Source organism: Eutrema salsugineum, unplaced genomic scaffold, assembly GCF_000478725.1.
Source record: "Eutrema salsugineum unplaced genomic scaffold, Eutsalg1_0 scaffold_5, whole genome shotgun sequence".
NCBI classification, from domain to species: Eukaryota; Viridiplantae; Streptophyta; class Magnoliopsida; order Brassicales; family Brassicaceae; genus Eutrema; species Eutrema salsugineum.
Genome location: NW_006256612.1, coordinates 7,713,041 through 7,728,845, shown reverse-complemented (window position 1 = coordinate 7,728,845; position 15,805 = coordinate 7,713,041). Strand labels below are relative to the sequence as shown.

At 34.2% G+C, this 15,805-nt stretch overlaps 4 protein-coding genes across 7 annotated transcripts; 1 reads left to right on the top strand and 3 right to left on the bottom strand.

Moving 5' to 3' along the window:
• The first annotated feature begins 87 nt into the window (after nucleotides 1-87).
• On the top strand, nucleotides 88-2,624 carry LOC18992734 (transcription factor TGA3). 4 transcript variants are annotated; one of them, XM_024152842.1, is made up of 8 exons: nucleotides 88-219; nucleotides 537-722; nucleotides 807-890; nucleotides 1,025-1,084; nucleotides 1,172-1,313; nucleotides 1,397-1,668; nucleotides 1,746-1,979; nucleotides 2,157-2,624. In XM_024152842.1, exons 1-8 carry the CDS (start codon nucleotides 214-216, stop codon nucleotides 2,307-2,309), a joined length of 1,137 nt encoding a protein of 378 aa, XP_024008610.1. In that variant the 5' UTR covers nucleotides 88-213; the 3' UTR covers nucleotides 2,310-2,624. The 4 variants fall into 4 exon arrangements, with proteins under 4 accessions (XP_024008610.1, XP_024008611.1, XP_006416233.2 ...); XM_024152843.1 differs by having other exon boundaries at nucleotides 102-216; XM_024152844.1 differs by having other exon boundaries at nucleotides 104-223.
• A 176-nt stretch (nucleotides 2,625-2,800) lies between these two features.
• Nucleotides 2,801-4,767, bottom strand: LOC18992733 (inositol-pentakisphosphate 2-kinase). The gene is made up of 7 exons (XM_006416169.2): nucleotides 4,666-4,767; nucleotides 4,308-4,520; nucleotides 4,066-4,213; nucleotides 3,911-3,951; nucleotides 3,686-3,796; nucleotides 2,995-3,600; nucleotides 2,801-2,908 (listed from the first exon to the last, which is right to left on the bottom strand). Exons 1-7 carry the CDS (start codon nucleotides 4,765-4,767, stop codon nucleotides 2,801-2,803), a joined length of 1,329 nt encoding a protein of 442 aa, XP_006416232.1.
• Nucleotides 4,768-6,660: 1,893 nt separating this feature from the next.
• On the bottom strand, nucleotides 6,661-9,457 carry LOC112084130. The gene is made up of 2 exons (XM_024153131.1): nucleotides 9,388-9,457; nucleotides 6,661-7,915 (listed from the first exon to the last, which is right to left on the bottom strand). Exon 2 carries the CDS (start codon nucleotides 7,703-7,705, stop codon nucleotides 6,818-6,820), a length of 888 nt encoding a protein of 295 aa, XP_024008899.1. The 5' UTR covers nucleotides 7,706-7,915; nucleotides 9,388-9,457; the 3' UTR covers nucleotides 6,661-6,817.
• A 2,566-nt stretch (nucleotides 9,458-12,023) lies between these two features.
• LOC18992732 lies at nucleotides 12,024-14,695 on the bottom strand. The gene is made up of 11 exons (XM_024152278.1): nucleotides 14,579-14,695; nucleotides 14,125-14,355; nucleotides 13,823-14,020; nucleotides 13,636-13,730; nucleotides 13,437-13,550; nucleotides 13,033-13,140; nucleotides 12,883-12,948; nucleotides 12,677-12,788; nucleotides 12,452-12,520; nucleotides 12,254-12,360; nucleotides 12,024-12,102 (listed from the first exon to the last, which is right to left on the bottom strand). The coding sequence occupies exons 1-11, from the start codon at nucleotides 14,693-14,695 to the stop codon at nucleotides 12,024-12,026; spliced, it is 1,296 nt and encodes a 431-aa protein (XP_024008046.1).
• Between the last annotated feature and the right edge of the window lie 1,110 nt (nucleotides 14,696-15,805).

Genomic DNA, 15,805 nt, shown 5'->3' with positions numbered 1-15,805 from the left:
AAAGCAAAGAGTAAAAAAAAAAACTTTATATAATAAAAGTAAAGAAAAACAAAATATCTCTGCTTTTTTCATCTCTTTCAATGATGTGTACGCTTCACCTCTAAGTTTTGACCAAAGTTTCATCATTTATCTTCTCTCGAGAACGGAATATACACAGAATGCGTTTCAACTTGAGATTCACTGCTCATTTCTCGGCTTCGTGATGAATTTCTAATGGTGGTTGGTTTGTTTCCGATGTTTTGATCGCTTACAATTTCCTTACCCGCGTTTGTCTTGGTCAAATTTGTAAATTTCTAATTTCGTGGGTATTGCTCTATTTGGCAATTTCTCTTCAAAGGCTCGATTTTGAGGAGTTTGGTTTTATTCTTAATTAAAAAGTTTCAACCTTTATAGCTTAACGCCTAAAACTAGTCGAGAAACTGATGAAGAACAGTGTTAGTAAGCAGTGTAATTTTAGGGATATTGATTGGATCTTCTCTCTTCTGCTTGTGGAGAGAAACTCTTTAAGCATGGCTTTTGTAATTATTGGTTTACAGATGATGAGCTCTTCTTCTTCTACACAAGTCGTATTATTTAGAGACATGGGGATGTATGAACCATTCCAACAGTTATCTGGTTGGGAAAATGCTTTCAGCACTATTACTAGTAATCAGAACAACAACGAGAGCTCTTCCACAGTTCTTGAAGTGGATGCTAGAGCTGAAGCAGATAATAACAATAAGGTCAGATTATATTAATTTTCTCCCAGATTCATGTCTTAAGACTCTGGTTTACCTGTTTGTTAATAGTGGACAAAATACGCGCAGGCAAATTATACTTCTTTGTACAACTCTGTTGAGGCAGAACCTTCTAGTAATAATGATCAGGACGATGACCAAATCAATGATAAGGTAATCAATAAGTGTTTAGCATTTTAAGGCGGAATGGTTCCTTTTGTTCATTTTCTCTCCATTTTAAATATTTTAAAGGAAGAGACACGGCGTGATGACATGAATTGTTGTTGCTTCGTTCTGTACATGCACAGATGAAACGGCGATTAGCTCAGAACAGAGAGGCTGCTCGCAAAAGCCGGTTAAGAAAGAAGGTAAGAAAGGTCCCTTGGTGGAATTTTCTTGTGGTAATGGAAAAAACAAAAAAAAGAGCTTATACAGAGCTATCTATATGACTTTAGGCCCATGTCCAGCAGTTAGAAGAAAGTCGGTTAAAGTTATCACAGCTCGAGCAGGAACTTGTCAGAGCTAGGCAACAGGGATTATGCGTACGCAATTCATCAGATACTAGTTATCTAGGACCAGCTGGAACCATGAACACAGGTTGGTGTTTATATCACTAGATATATGTTGATGTTGCTTGATCTTTGAGTCGACAGTACCTTAAAGAAGTAACCTTTTGTCAGGGATTGCTGCATTTGAGATGGAATACACACACTGGCTAGAAGAGCAAAACAGGAGAGTTAGTGAGATTCGAACAGCGATCCAAGCTCATATCAGCGACATTGAGCTCAGAATGCTGGTTGATATTTGCTTGAACCACTACGCAAATCTCTTCCGCATGAAAGCTGATGCTGCAAAGGCTGATGTGTTCTTCTTGATATCTGGAATGTGGCGAACTTCAACTGAACGCTTCTTCCAGTGGATTGGAGGTTTCCGCCCATCCGAGCTGTTAAATGTAAGCCAGTTTTTACCTCTACGTTACAGTCTTCACTCTTCAGAACACCAAATCTCAAAGTTTTTTGTTGTCTCTAGGTTGTGATGCCATACGTTGAGCCCTTAACCGATCAGCAAATCTTGGAAGTGCGAAACCTCCAACAGTCGTCTCAGCAAGCAGAGGAAGCTCTCTCTCAGGGCTTGGATAAACTCCAGCAGGGTTTGGTCGAAAGCATAGCAGGTGAAATAAGAGTTGTTGAGTCTGTGAATCACGGGGCTCATATGGCATCAGCCATGGAGAATCTTCAAGCATTGGAGGGTTTTGTGAACCAGGTAATACGCCCATTAGTTTTTGCTTCTGCACTCTCCATGATCTTGTTGAATCCATAATCAATTTTTCCTTTTTATAAAACCCTTGGCAAGACCAAGAAAGCTTGTGTCTTTTCTTTGTCTCCATAAAAGCATTGAAACTGTCTGTTTTTTAAAAAGAGAGTCTCTTTATTGGAACAGGCGGATCATCTGAGACATCAGACGCTGCAGCAAATGAGTAAGATCTTGACGACAAGACAGGCTGCTCGAGGCTTGCTCGCTTTAGGAGAGTACTTCCACAGGCTTCGTGCTCTTAGTTCTCTATGGGCAGCTCGTCCACGAGAACACACTTAACAAGTTTAGGAGGCAAAACAAAGAGAACAGAAGCACAAGGAAGAGTCAACTTCGAATGATGTCAGCTAGGGACTTGTTAATCTGCGAGATAAAAGTATTTGGAGATGTAGAGTGATTGATTCTCCATTAGAGCATCATCATCTTCCTCATTAATGTTTTTGGTTTTGCTAAATGAATTATTCAGAGAAATGAATTAAAAGATGTAAATTTGGGTGGAAACATGTAATGTGTCTGATAAATAAGGCTCTTTATATTTGTATATGTGAGTATTTGTGTTGAACATCCAATTTTATGTATTTATGAAGGACTAAAATGCAAAACTCAGGCCGCGAGTCTATGAATCGAACTCTCAAAATTTTCACCAACTTCATATGGTTGTCTCAGATAGAGAACACCTTTCAAATGATGCAAAAAAAGCTCACACAGATTGATGAAAATTGAAGTATCCTCTCTGTCGTGGTGACGACCAAACTCTTCCTTATTTCCCTTCATTAGTTCTTCTTCACCATCTCCAGGTATGTCTTCATGATCTTCTTGTCTAACTCGTAATAGACTTCCATTTTCTTTAAAGGTCTCATATCAAGATCAATCAAATGTACCTGTCAACATAGAGCTCAGTGTATCAAATCCGATTTAACAAAAACAGAAGAAGCAAAGATTAAGTATCTGGAGGTAAGAAACTTACCTTATAATCAAATTCTTGCTTTGCTGATTCAAGATGCAGGTTACTGTGGGAAGAGGATCTTGAGATCCCATCATCTGTTGATCTAAAGCTTATCATTACACTACAGTCCTTTGCAGTGGCAGATACTAAGAAATCCTTCAAAATATTCACTTTCTCATCCAGAGGAATCGAATGCATGGAACTAAATTGATCTGATAACGTTTCACTCTTCTCCAACTCTCTGCACACTTTACATGGCTGGTCTATCAAGTCATAGTACACGTGAATCGCTCCCTCGATATTGTACTTGTCGAGCTTTTGAACATCAAGAAGCTGATCAAGAACTCCAGATGCGTAAACAGTTTCTGCAACAAGCTCTATGAAATGATCTGCACGTAAGCCATCCTCGGTCCTGATGATATCTTTTAGTAGATGCTCAAAATCTTGTTCAACCTTTGAGGTTGTTTTGCATATACCACCACCCAATCCTCCAAATACAAGAGAACCATTCAAGAACACGCGGAAATTGTTCTGAGGAGTCGCGTAGAGAGCTCTTATTGCTCTGTGTATTCTATCTTTGGAACCAGAGAAAAGGTCCAAGGGATCATATTCACTGATCTCTGAGATCTGCAACACGGATTTTCACGTGTTAGGTTTCGAGATTTGGATTGTGGATCCCAAGAGATTCAAGAGGGATGTTTGAGAAGTGTACCTCGTTTTCTTGAAGCTTCAGAACTTGGTGCATTTGGAATCGAGTTACACTCTTCTTGATGGCATTTTCCTCTGCTATGAAACTTGAAGATGGAAGAAAGCCACATTTGGGCTACTTCATCAGAGCAAACACGGCAATGTATATTAGCCTAGGAAAAAAGAGAGCATTCAAATGCTAACAAGAACAAACAAAGAAACTGCAAAGGATAATTATGATCATGAACACCTTTATTTCTACACTTAAGCACGGTTTATCCTCAACACGACCTGAAAGCAGAGGAGATGATTAAACAAAAAAACCATAGCTTAGATTCATCATCCACTTAACCAAGTGAACGCATATGAGCCTCAATATGAGCCATAGCTTAGAAATTGATGTACCATGGGCGAAAAGTGTCAAATCATCCATCAGAAGCACAGAGCTGCGGTTAGTATCGACACTGGCTGCATCAGCTCGCCAAGAAGGTCGCTGAGATGTCACAATTTTCTCAACAGACTCAAGAAACTCCTTTGCTACAAGAAGACGCATCTGCAAAGATTTGCAATAAAACACTTTAAAACATCACAATTGCAAATATTACAAATTATGATGACAAGAGAAGGAATTTGAAGAGGAAACATACTCCAGGATTGACATGTTTATGACCCAACAAAGGTCTCATGACATGTTTGACAAACAAATAGTCCACAATCTCTTTGTTCTGGCAAGAAACAAGATCCTTAACCTCTCCCCAAATAAGCTTTTCATGAGTCGTAAGACCATTTCCACTACTCGTGTCTCCGTTTTCTTCTTTCCCATCATTTGGAATTTTCTGTATCCTCATCATCTTCCCTAGCTTCACACGTATACAGCACAAAAAAAAGAGAGAGAACAATGTAGAATCAATGTTAGCATCTTCTTCTTCCCAATTTCAAGACGATCAGATTGAAAATATTTGAAAAATGATAAGAAAAAAAAGAGGAGAGATCGAAGAGACTAACGAAAGTGGGAGAAGATCCAGTGTAAGCGAGAACCAAATTAACAGCTCCTTCACCTCTATACGACCAATCAACTGCATCTTTTGGTTCAAGAAAATTCTCCATCTGAATCAAAACACCAATACAGGTATACAGAAACACTTTTTGTTTTTTTTTTTTTTAACACGTAAAATCAGATACTTATGATTAGCGAAATGGTCAAATCGAAAACAAGCTGGCCGACTCGCAAGAAGAATTTTCTTGCTCAGGATTCGATCAAACCAAAAAAGGAGAAATCTGAAGATTATTATTTATATGTGTTGCAGCGAGAAATTAACGATTAAGATATAATCAGGAGTGATCTTGATTAGCGTCAAAATCTTATACTAATAAGAAATCGTATTTTACTCTACAGATTTCTTTTGTCGCTCAAAAAGTACAAGTATTAGCATGAAACAGAACAGACTGAAAGTGTTTATTAGAAGTTTATAAGGGACATATCAGTTAGGTATATAACCTATGTGAAAAAAAAAAAAAAAAATCGAATAATTGGTGATCAAAGTAAGTTTGTAACAGTTAGAGAACTGATACGTGACATACGTCCCTAATTATCTATGCTATCAACTTGATCATATTATATTATAACCTTCTCCCTTAACAGTAGTAACAGAACAAGAAATTATCTATGCTATCAACTTGTCCTCTAACAGTAAGAGAACTGATGCTATCAACTTGAGCATATGATCAAGCTGAACATTTTTGTTTTTGCAAATTTTCTTCCTTTAGAAGAAAAGGAAAAAAAAACATTATTTTTTTTTTTTTATCTATGATCAAGTTGATAGCATATGATCAAGAGAAACATATTAATATTTCGAAATGGAACTGATACAATATAATAATTAGTTAGATTTTGTAAGGAAGTTTTTTTAAACTACGATTCATAAAACAATCAATATGACTAAATCTAAAAAAAAAAATAACAAGAGAATATTCTTGTTTTTTAAATGCTTAAAATTAGGCGAAGTCAAAGGGGTTAAAATTAGAATTAAGTACTAACCTCGTCGCCACATATACGTATAAGTTTTTAAAATTTCGTAAAAATGAGAGAATCGAGAGAATGTTTGCACGTCCAATATCTAACTTTATACATTTACGAGGGACTATAATATGCAAAACTCCGGTGAGTGTTGATGTAATTTTGGGGCCATGCATGCCAAAAAGTCTTTTAGAGCTAGGATTGTGTTCCCCGGAAATTGAATTAGTTGTAATTTTGATAGACTTGTTATTAGAGAGACTGAAGAAGAGAAGACCGGTTAAAGAGAGTAAACCGGGTGGGGGGAAGAAGACAAGAGATCAGGTGGTGGGAAAGACCAATGATGAGGAACTGAGAAAGGACAGAACAGAAGACAGTGTCTCTTAATAAAGATCAGTAGAGTCTTCTTGCTCATCGGGAAACTCTATCTTTCTATCTTAGCTGTACTTCATTTTTCTCCGTACCTTTTATTCTCCCTTATTGGCTTCTCTTTTCCCATAAAAATTATAATACTCCTTTTTTTATATACATATATACATACATGTATTCACATTTCTTACTCGGAATGTTGCCGTTCCTCTTACATGGCGTATATGGATAACTTCGCTGGATTTAAGGTATATAAGTCAAGTTCTAAAATCAGTTGCCTATCTCTAGAAATGAAAACAAATATTAGCTGTTTGCACCATACGGTATATCGAATATTAGCTGTTTATGTTTCTCTCCTTCTTTTTTTCATTTCGCTCTTTCGAAAATTTTATTCAAAATATCCAAAAGTTTCCTTAATATCCACTAAAAGAGATTACGATTAGATTTTTAAAATATTTTCTCTTTCCGATAGCATTCACCCGGCAGATAAATTCAAAATTAAAATAAAAAGCATAACTCAAGTACCGACAAAACTAATAACACAGTAAAAAAGTTTAAAATACTGTATATCCTACAAAAACCTTCAAAGAAGATAAATTACACTCTGAATATTACAAAACAATTAAGCCGGTAGTTTCTTTATGGAAAAGAACCCTTGTGATATTCATTTTCAATTAAGCCGATATTTTCTTTAAACTCTCTGCGCGATAGTAGTAATATTTTTGTTTTCCACAAAAAAAAAAGCTAAGAAAGACTAGTTTTACCAATAATAAATCAACTAAGTACTGGTCTGATCTCTCGAACTCTGATACCAACAAAACAAGACTTCAAACACTTTCCTCTCGGCGATCCTCCTCCTCCGATCATCCCTCCGCTCTCCGCCACCGTCTCCTCCGCCACCGCCGCTAAGATAACCTTCCTATATCCATCTTCACTATCTCCATGCACATTGCCCTTATCACCATCATCATCATCATTATGGTCATTGATAATAACACTCTTACGAACATTATCCGCAAGATCATCCAAATCATCATCTCCCACATGATCATCACCATCATCATAACCACACTCATGCTCATCATACTCATGCTCATCATCATCATCATCATCATCATCAGATTGGTAATGAGAGGGCTCTTGGGGAAGTTCAAAAACGTCGTCGTCCAGAGGAACAAGGTGGAGAGTGAGACGACCGTTGGATCTATTGGCACGGAAATACTCGTGATGACGAACCTTCTCTTCCCTGAGTATAAGCCTCCCGTCGCTAGTCACCACACGCTTGAGAACCCAAGGCATGTGAGGCAGGAGATTCTCCGTCTGAGCAAGCAACGGTATCGGCGGAGGAAACTCACGCGCCGCCGCAGCTCTGGCTTCTCTCTCCTCTCTCCTCCTTCCTCCGTAGCGATACCGGCTCAAAGGCTCGGAGGCGGAGGAGACGTCGTTTTCTTCGTCGGCGGAGAGGACGTCGAAGCAGCTCTCTGTGCCGATGTAGTCTCCGACGGCGGAGGAAGAAGATGATGACGTGCGAGAAAGCATGGATGACGTCAAGAAAGTTGAGGTTTGATCGGTAGTGGTGGAGAGAGAATGATCGGAGGAAGAAAAAAAAGAAGAAGTTATGGATGATGAGTCGGATGATGAAGAAGAAGAGGCTCTCTCCATATTCTTGATTTTAAATATAAATAAATAAAACAAAACCCAAAAATATATTTTGTGTGAGTTTTGTTTATTTATTTTATTTTATTTTGGGATGCTAGAGTTGCATGGATGGATTTTAAATAGGGAGACAGCTAAGAGAAGGTGGTGACGTCACTGAAGGGATGGTCTCTGAGAGATATTATTGAGAATCTGTGACATTTAATGTTTTTTTTCCTGTGAATGGGAAAAATAAAAAGAAATTAGACCAAAATAGACCCAAATCAAAACTTTTTTTGCGAACGGATTCGAATATGTCACCATTACCAAATTATAAAAACTCAAGTATCTAATCGATAAAATCTCTCGAAGTTTCATAGAAATTCTATATATATATCCAATTCACACCTTTAGTTTATCCAATGAATCAAGTACTGTTAACAATCTGTAAATGCCCAAAAGTAAGAGAGAAATTAAACTTTCAAGTATATCTCACAAAACCTATATATATTCACCCAAAAAATATCTTTAAAACAACAATACTTTGGGATTTATAAAGTAAATCATGTTTGAAGAACAAAATTAAAACGTTAAAACCACACAGATTTTTTTTTGTAATCCTCAACTTAAAATCTTTAATCATAAATCTACACAGCTAGCTAAACGCTAACCAATTTCCACTTAAAGGAGAAAAACAAATCTTGAACTAATACTAGATAGAAAGATGATGCAGAAATTAAGGTCATTCCAACCACACAAAATATACAAGTACAACTACCAAAAATGGCCTAGAAATAAACAACTTATAGTTGTTGGATGTAGGAATTAGAATTTGCTAACGCATACTGTTAGTCCATATATATTGGATATATATTCTTTGTGAAGCAATTTGTTTTATTGAAAAATTGATCAATAGAGAAAAAAATGGACTGATAAAAAAGTCAAGTAGATGATCACTAACAAGTAACAATGAGCTATGATCGATCTTCAAAACGTCTAGGGAGTAAAAGAATATATTTAAAACTAATAAAAACCGTAAAATATGAAAGGGAGACTAAAAACAGCCAAAATCTGTTGCCAAAGTATTATAAACGTTATAGTATTAAAATAAAATAAAAAAGCAACTTCGATTTCATGAAAGCTAACACGTTTTCTGGTTCTCCCCTCATGAAGAATCTGTTTTCTCTAATAATTATTTCTCTATGATTTAACCAGAATCTGTCTATTCTTGAACGCAGAAAGCAACTACGATTCACGAAATAAACAAGTTGTTGACTGATTAACTTGAGAATTAAATATTTGAATTTAATTATTAAAAATCAATAAACGCATTGGTCAAATCGAACAAGCTACGCGTACCTTAATTTAAAATAAAATAAAAAACGAAGCCGACTTCCACGAAGATCTTTCTTTCCCAGGATTGAAAACAACGATTTAAACCCAAATTCTAAGATAAAATAAAACTAAAATAATTACAAAGATTGTTATGTGTTGTAGCTAGAAATTAACGTTTAAAAAACTAAGAAAGAATGATTGAGATCAATATCAAAATCAAACCCTACTCATGTTTCAAACGAATCGGCGTGAATCATCAATCAAATAGAATAATTATCAAGCATGAAACAGATTGAAAATGTAAACATTCAAATGATCAAAGAGATTCTAATAATGCAAAAGAGATAATCAAATTGAATAGTTTAATTAATTACCTGTATGCATGGATAAGCGAACGAGGTTTCTTCTCTGAGAGGTTGAAGGATGAACGTTACGCGAACTTTTGTTCTCTTATACACGCACTCACAACGAAGCAGAAAGAGAATTTAATTCGTCGAAACGGAATCGATAAGATATACTATCAATTAAGTCGATTTCTTTAATCTTTTGGGATTAAGGAAAGATAATCAATAAATATTAATTGCAATTAAAATAAAAGGAAAGCAGAAAATGCTTAAAATTAGGCGAGGTCGGAGGGATTAAGATTAGGATGTTTAACCAAGTCGGCCGTTCCTCTCTCGCCTGCTGTAAATCCTTAACCTTTCCTAATTTATGGGGTTATGGATAACGCCTTTAACTATTTTACAGCATGTCTATGGTAACTAAAATTTTTAGAAATATATTTTTCACTTTTTTCGCATCCACAGGACAATGCTACAACAATGACAAAAATTTGAAAAAAAAAATTTACCAAATGGATAAGATAATTATTTATGGAAAAGTAACCAAATCAAAGGAGCAATTGCAATTCTGTATAAATATATCTAAAATTAATTCCTATTTATTTTAATGTGGTATATCATTTAGAACATACAAATGCTGATTCGTTATATTATTTAATGATGATCTCAATCAAAACGAGCAAATTTAATTCCATGCAGAATATTTGACAATGACAAACAACCTTTTTGTGGATAATTCTACAACGGATAGTTATATACTCACATTACAATCTACAGTTCTAACTGCAGCACTTTCAATAGAACCGTCTAAACTCTTAACATACACAACCACAACGAACAGTTATACTTAACTCTTGGTTTCACCTCTTGAATAGAAAAGCGTCTCCAATTGATTATTTACATTTTACAATACTTTAAGGTTTATACCTTTAATACCATATATATAAGAATTATTGTTTGCCGTAAAAAATACCATTTATAACCATTTATATTCAAATAATATCATATATATGTTAGATATTGTTATTTACTTCGACCAAAAGAAAAAAATATAGTTATTTACAATTCAATTGAAATTCATATTTCAGATGTCGGTTAATGCTTAGCTTCAATTCAATATACTCGTTTACCAAATTGCCAATCGAAATATATGAAAAAGATTGAGTTTAGAGAGAAATCCAGACACTTTAGGCTAATAAGAGAATTCTTGTTAAAAAAAAATCCAAATTTGAAACTCAGGGTTAGAGACGCCAATAAGAAAAAAGAACAAAAATCAAGAAAAAGTTTTAAGAAAATCAGAAATAAATCAGTGTTACTGATCACCAGGAGTCTTCCTATTGATTACAATGTCTGAATCACCTGATGAAACGATATAAATTGATATTATCAGCATTATGTAACAGTGTGGTGGTAAAAGATTTTTTTTTTTTGGTTGCTTAGTATATAAATTTCAGATCATCTGTAGAAGTCGATCAACATTATCTACAACTGAAACATTTTCAAGATTTTTTTCAGAATGCAGTCAAATGTGATGAGATGAGCTCTCAAGATATTTTTTCTTGTTAGATAATATAATTTTTTGTGAATTAAATAAGCATTTTTAGTTTGATGATTCCCAAAGCAGCTTATTAGTCAAAAACTACGAAATCCAGAACACAAAAAACAGATAATATTATATAATCATCAGTATTTTGGAATACATGAAAAGGATAAAGATTTCCTTTTGGGTTTTCATCCTATATTCATTGAAGAAATCAAGCGAAATCAAGTTATAATGCTTATAAATATTCTCGTATTAGAAATTAAAGAATATTGCCGGAGATTTGAAGAATGCTTTTTTTGTCCGAATGATTTGGAGAATGTTTACCAGTCCCATATACACACATATAGAAATGTTGGCTGAAAGATTTTTCATTACATTAGAGCTTTGACGTCCATTTTACTTGAGCCACACGATACACATTCTACAAGCTTACTTCCAATAGTGCATGTGAGATTATTGAAATTAGGCCTAAAATATACCATTGGAATTTTATCGTCGGAGATGGGCAGTGTCGCAGGTTCTTGTGAGTTATTGATCACCTTAAATTTAGTCTTTGATATTCTCTACGCTAAGGAAAGGCCACCACAGAAGAGGGATGGATTTTGCCTTCAACCAATATACTTAGCTAGGGTCTATTCTAATATTTAATGGGCTCTTTATCGGCCCAAAATTATTGCTTCGGCCTTTTGTACCTTAAAGGCTATAATTTATTCTTTTTGTTTACTCATGTATTCAGAAATTAGTGTATTACATGCACACAACGCCGAATACAGTTCAGATCTAATCATCATCGGTAATACTCTAAAACTAAATGCATGTTTTTCTTTCTTCTTCAAATCGCGCATACGCTCGAATGTGAATTTGGATAGTGATATGGAGACAACACTATTGATAAATCATTATGCCATGTATATATAATTCTAGTTGGTTTTATGGTTTGGGCTGATGGTCTTGAAATACTTTTTCCAACATATTGACTCTTCCAACATGCAAATTATGTTTTCCTGCAAAAAGAGAAACAAAGTACAAAAGATTTTAATGTAATATTTGGTTATACGTTTTTTATATAAGGATCCTAAATTACTTGGTAAAATATAAGAGAGAGTTACCATTTTGATAAGTTTAATCAAAAGAACCTCAAATGAGGATCAATGGGTAATCCAACACCTGCATACAATGGATCGTACATTGTATTTTTAATAGACCTAAAAGAAGAAGTAAATCTGTAAGTTATATTCCTAAAGTTTTTGTTTTGTTTGATTAAGATTAGAATTTAGGATCATAAAGAGAAACTTAACCGAATTTACTTTGTCAAAAAAAAAATAAACTTAACCGAATTTACGGTTTGAATCAAACCTCTCTTCATGGTGATTGGCTGCACTTGAACGCATATTTCCATCTTGCCAAAATGAAACCCTTGATGAATCCGCCACAGAGTTTTCTTGAAACGGGAGCATGATCCTCTGTAATATCTATTTACTTAATTCACACGCTTGTAACTTCTTATGCTTTGAAAAAATAAAATATGTATGTGAGAATGCATGTGTCGTCTACCCTTATTTTAGACGATGAGCATTCATTTTCGAGTTGATCATAACAACTACGTTGTCTTAAAACTCCACTCTGCAAAATTAGACACCAAAAGTTGGCAATATTACAAGTGTATACTAGGAAAAGAAAAAAGAAAAAAGAATATCATTTTTCAAGTGGTTGTATTGCTCATTTTTCAAAAAGAAAACAAATTACATCTAGTCCAGTGATAAGATGAAAAAACTTAACCTGCTGGACCATTGTGTTTGTGTATGATCTTTGATATTGATTGTATAGAGTTGGGTTCAAAGACGGCATTGCTGTAATAGCTTGTTTTCCCTTCTCTCGCGTGCTATAATGTCTATATATAGAAAATTACGATATATGCAGTAACGCGTAAATACATGAAGCTAAAGTATAAAAGAAGATGTTGTGCTAGTATGGAGATTTAGTACCTGGGAGAGGTTAAGGGCGTTTGAGTTGTAGGTACCAAAGGCATCGGAATTTGATTTTTCCTTGGCCTAAAGATGATCATCTTTTCAAACATTAGATCATATAAAAAAAAAAAAAAAACATATGTATTCGCAAATGGAAGATGATGTCACCTTCCACGGGTTCGACAAGTAGTTTGTAATGAGCTTGAGTTTTGAAAATTAATAGCAAATGGGTCAGATTGATATGAAGTATGCGCAAATGGTGAATAGTTTCCTGACCTGCGAACAATCAAGAAACTCTACAATTGTAAGGTAATCTAATTAAATTTTAAGTGTATAGAAAAAAATCAAATAGTAAAAGAAACTCAATATAGCTACGTTTTTAGGATATGACTGTTTGAAATCATGGGAGTACGATACTCTGGATTTGATATAGTATTTGAAGACGAGGCATAAGGAATCTGTTGTTGATTGCTTAACAAATCCCCCCTAAAATAATTTTGGACAAAGATGACACACAATTAAGTTTTCAAAAACATGGAAAATCTTTTTTTTTTTCTTATTAGTTTTCTTACATGTATGTTGGAGTAGGCATGTTGGAAGATTCTGGCTGTTGCATCTGATCATTTTCATGAATATGCTTGAGTTGTTCAAGAAGTAAATCGTAATCATATTGTTCCTCCTGAAACCTGCATCGATTGATAATTGTATTAATATTTAATTAATAAACCTTTGCAAATATTTAAAGAGAAAGAGGTGTTGTAAGTTGAATACATAGGCGAATGAATGCACTGATCTTGTAGGCCATAAATAGGATTGAGATTTGTAAGTCCATTACTCCTCTCCATTTCTTGTACATTAGTCCCCATCTGAGTCATCATAATATTGAATAACTTGCGTAGATAGACATAATAACATTTAAGTGAATAATAATAATAAAAAAGCTATAGAAGATTTGTACCATTGTTGAAACATATGGTTCTCTAGAGAAATCAGGATTCGTTGGCGACAGTAAAGGTTGTTGATAACTTTGGCTTACAGGTTTATGTTGTAAACCAACTGATTGTAGTCCAGTGGTCATCACCTTATTCGTCGAGGCTAGAAAAAAGTTTCCACTGTAGACACTTTCTCTTGGGCCATTTGGGAGTGTACATGATGGCTGCATAGTTATGAGATTAGTCTATCTTTTGGACTAGGATCCTCCGATCATTACAATAATGTCATTGTCAGTGAAAAAAATTCATAATTAAAATGTGGACATACCATGTTAGGAAGATTTCTTGCTGCAATGAGATAATTAGAATGATCGTCTTCGTGATGGAAGCTTTGATTAAAGCTTGAAGTTCTTGATAATGTCTCTTGATGATCAATGCGTGAATTCTCTTCTAGTGATGAGGGATGTATATCATTTTTGGCGGCAGAGACAGGGACAAATTCAACAATCTCATTGTGTTCTTTTTCTGGAATCAGCAACGAAGAATTCTCCTGACACTCCTATATATTTGTGTAAACAACATTTAATTGGTCCAAGGAAATCTGATGAAATGAGGATAATATGATAGATTTATGGAGTAAAATCAAATTTGGTAGAATCAAAAATCGAACCGTAGATTTTTTTGAAAACAGATTTACTCAAATACTAGATTATCGTATTGTTCATGACATATATACACATATTTACACTAAGAAGCAACAACCAGTGTTGAAAAAAAATTACCGTGAGAGCACTAAAAGTTTCCGGCGATTCCAAGAACAAGAAGGAATTGGTGTCGAATGGAAATTCAAGACCGTCACTTGAAGCCATTCTTGACAACACTGCAATGTTCACAATCATATACGCATTTTGAAAATTCAAAAATGACGTAGCAAATTTTTGTTCAGAGATAGATTAGTAATTCATTGATTAAGAACACCGGAAAATTTAGGATAAATTGCAAGGTTATTCATCAAAAAATTCCTAGATCTACTGAAAATAAAATGGGAGAGGGAATGTATTTTTATATGATTAATTTATCAACAATTTTCCCAATTTTATGGTGCATCACAAAAATAATGAAAATCTTTGCATTAACATTTTAAGAATCTGATTTAGTGAAGCTTCGATTTCATAAGAATGATGATTAATTTTTAAAATAGAAGATGTAAATAAAACTTTGAGAAATATAGTCTATAAAACTGATATGAGACAAACACAATCTACCTTATCTTCAAAAACATATGGAAGCAAGAGATTGTGAGAGCAAAAGATTGTGAAGCTGTCTGATATGTTCAAATGGAAGCAAGAGACTGTGAGAGCAAAGATATATCAGAAATGGAGGAGGCCATGGATATATATAGTGACAAGCATGCCTTTATATAATATTAATTTATTGTTGATTGTTTAGTTTTTTTTTTCAATTAAAATACTGCGTTTGTGTATTGAAATTTGTTTTATATAAGATTATCTTACATTGGCAAAAAGTATTTGTTTAAGTGATTAAATTTGTGACAGGGGTTTAAACTTTAAAACTCACCTAATACATGCTGTTAACACACACAAAAAAAATTAAACTTGTGATCGTCGTTTTATAAAAATTTCACACGTGTCAGTGTATAGTAATAAAAATATCCATAAAACTAGATATTCGGTATATACACAGACACGTAAATATGATTATAATTTATATATATATATATATCTATAATATTTTTTAAATTCAGTAAAATTTAAAAACAAAAACATGAAAATATGTCAGACTTTCTTTTTTTACATATTCAACTTCGTGTGCATGTAAAATCTACAAGTGATCGTTTTACAAAATAACTAAAACACTGTGTATTTTTGTATCTAGAAACAAACGATGCGCGCGCTTTAAATAGTCAGACGACTCAGACCTTTAATAAGAACAGCAAAAATGGCTCAACTTAGGAAATTTTAAATTTTAAATTTGCAGATGGAAAATTG

Bases quoted from the DNA above. Each gene is read 5' to 3' on its own strand.
- LOC18992732 (XM_024152278.1), bottom strand. From the start codon at position 14,695: ATGATTGTGAACATTGCAGTGTTGTCAAGAATGGCTTCAAGTGACGGT. The intron at 12,789-12,882 runs GTACTAAATCTC...TTCTATATATAG, and splicing joins ACGCCCTTAACCTCTCCCAG to ACATTATAGCACGCGAGAGA. The intron at 12,521-12,676 runs GTTAAGTTTTTT...CTAATTTTGCAG, and splicing joins CAAACACAATGGTCCAGCAG to AGTGGAGTTTTAAGACAACG.
- LOC18992733 (XM_006416169.2), bottom strand. From the start codon at position 4,767: ATGGAGAATTTTCTTGAACCAAAAGATGCAGTTGATTGGTCGTATAGA. The intron at 4,521-4,665 runs GTTAGTCTCTTC...ATACGTGTGAAG, and splicing joins CTGGATCTTCTCCCACTTTC to CTAGGGAAGATGATGAGGAT. The intron at 3,952-4,065 runs GTACATCAATTT...CTCTGCTTTCAG, and splicing joins TTTGACACTTTTCGCCCATG to GTCGTGTTGAGGATAAACCG.
- LOC112084130 (XM_024153131.1), bottom strand. From the start codon at position 7,705: ATGGAGAGAGCCTCTTCTTCTTCATCATCCGACTCATCATCCATAACT.
- LOC18992734 (XM_006416170.2), top strand. From the start codon at position 423: ATGAAGAACAGTGTTAGTAAGCAGTGTAATTTTAGGGATATTGATTGG. The intron at 891-1,024 runs GTAATCAATAAG...GTACATGCACAG, and splicing joins ATGACCAAATCAATGATAAG to ATGAAACGGCGATTAGCTCA. The intron at 1,085-1,171 runs GTAAGAAAGGTC...ATATGACTTTAG, and splicing joins AAAGCCGGTTAAGAAAGAAG to GCCCATGTCCAGCAGTTAGA.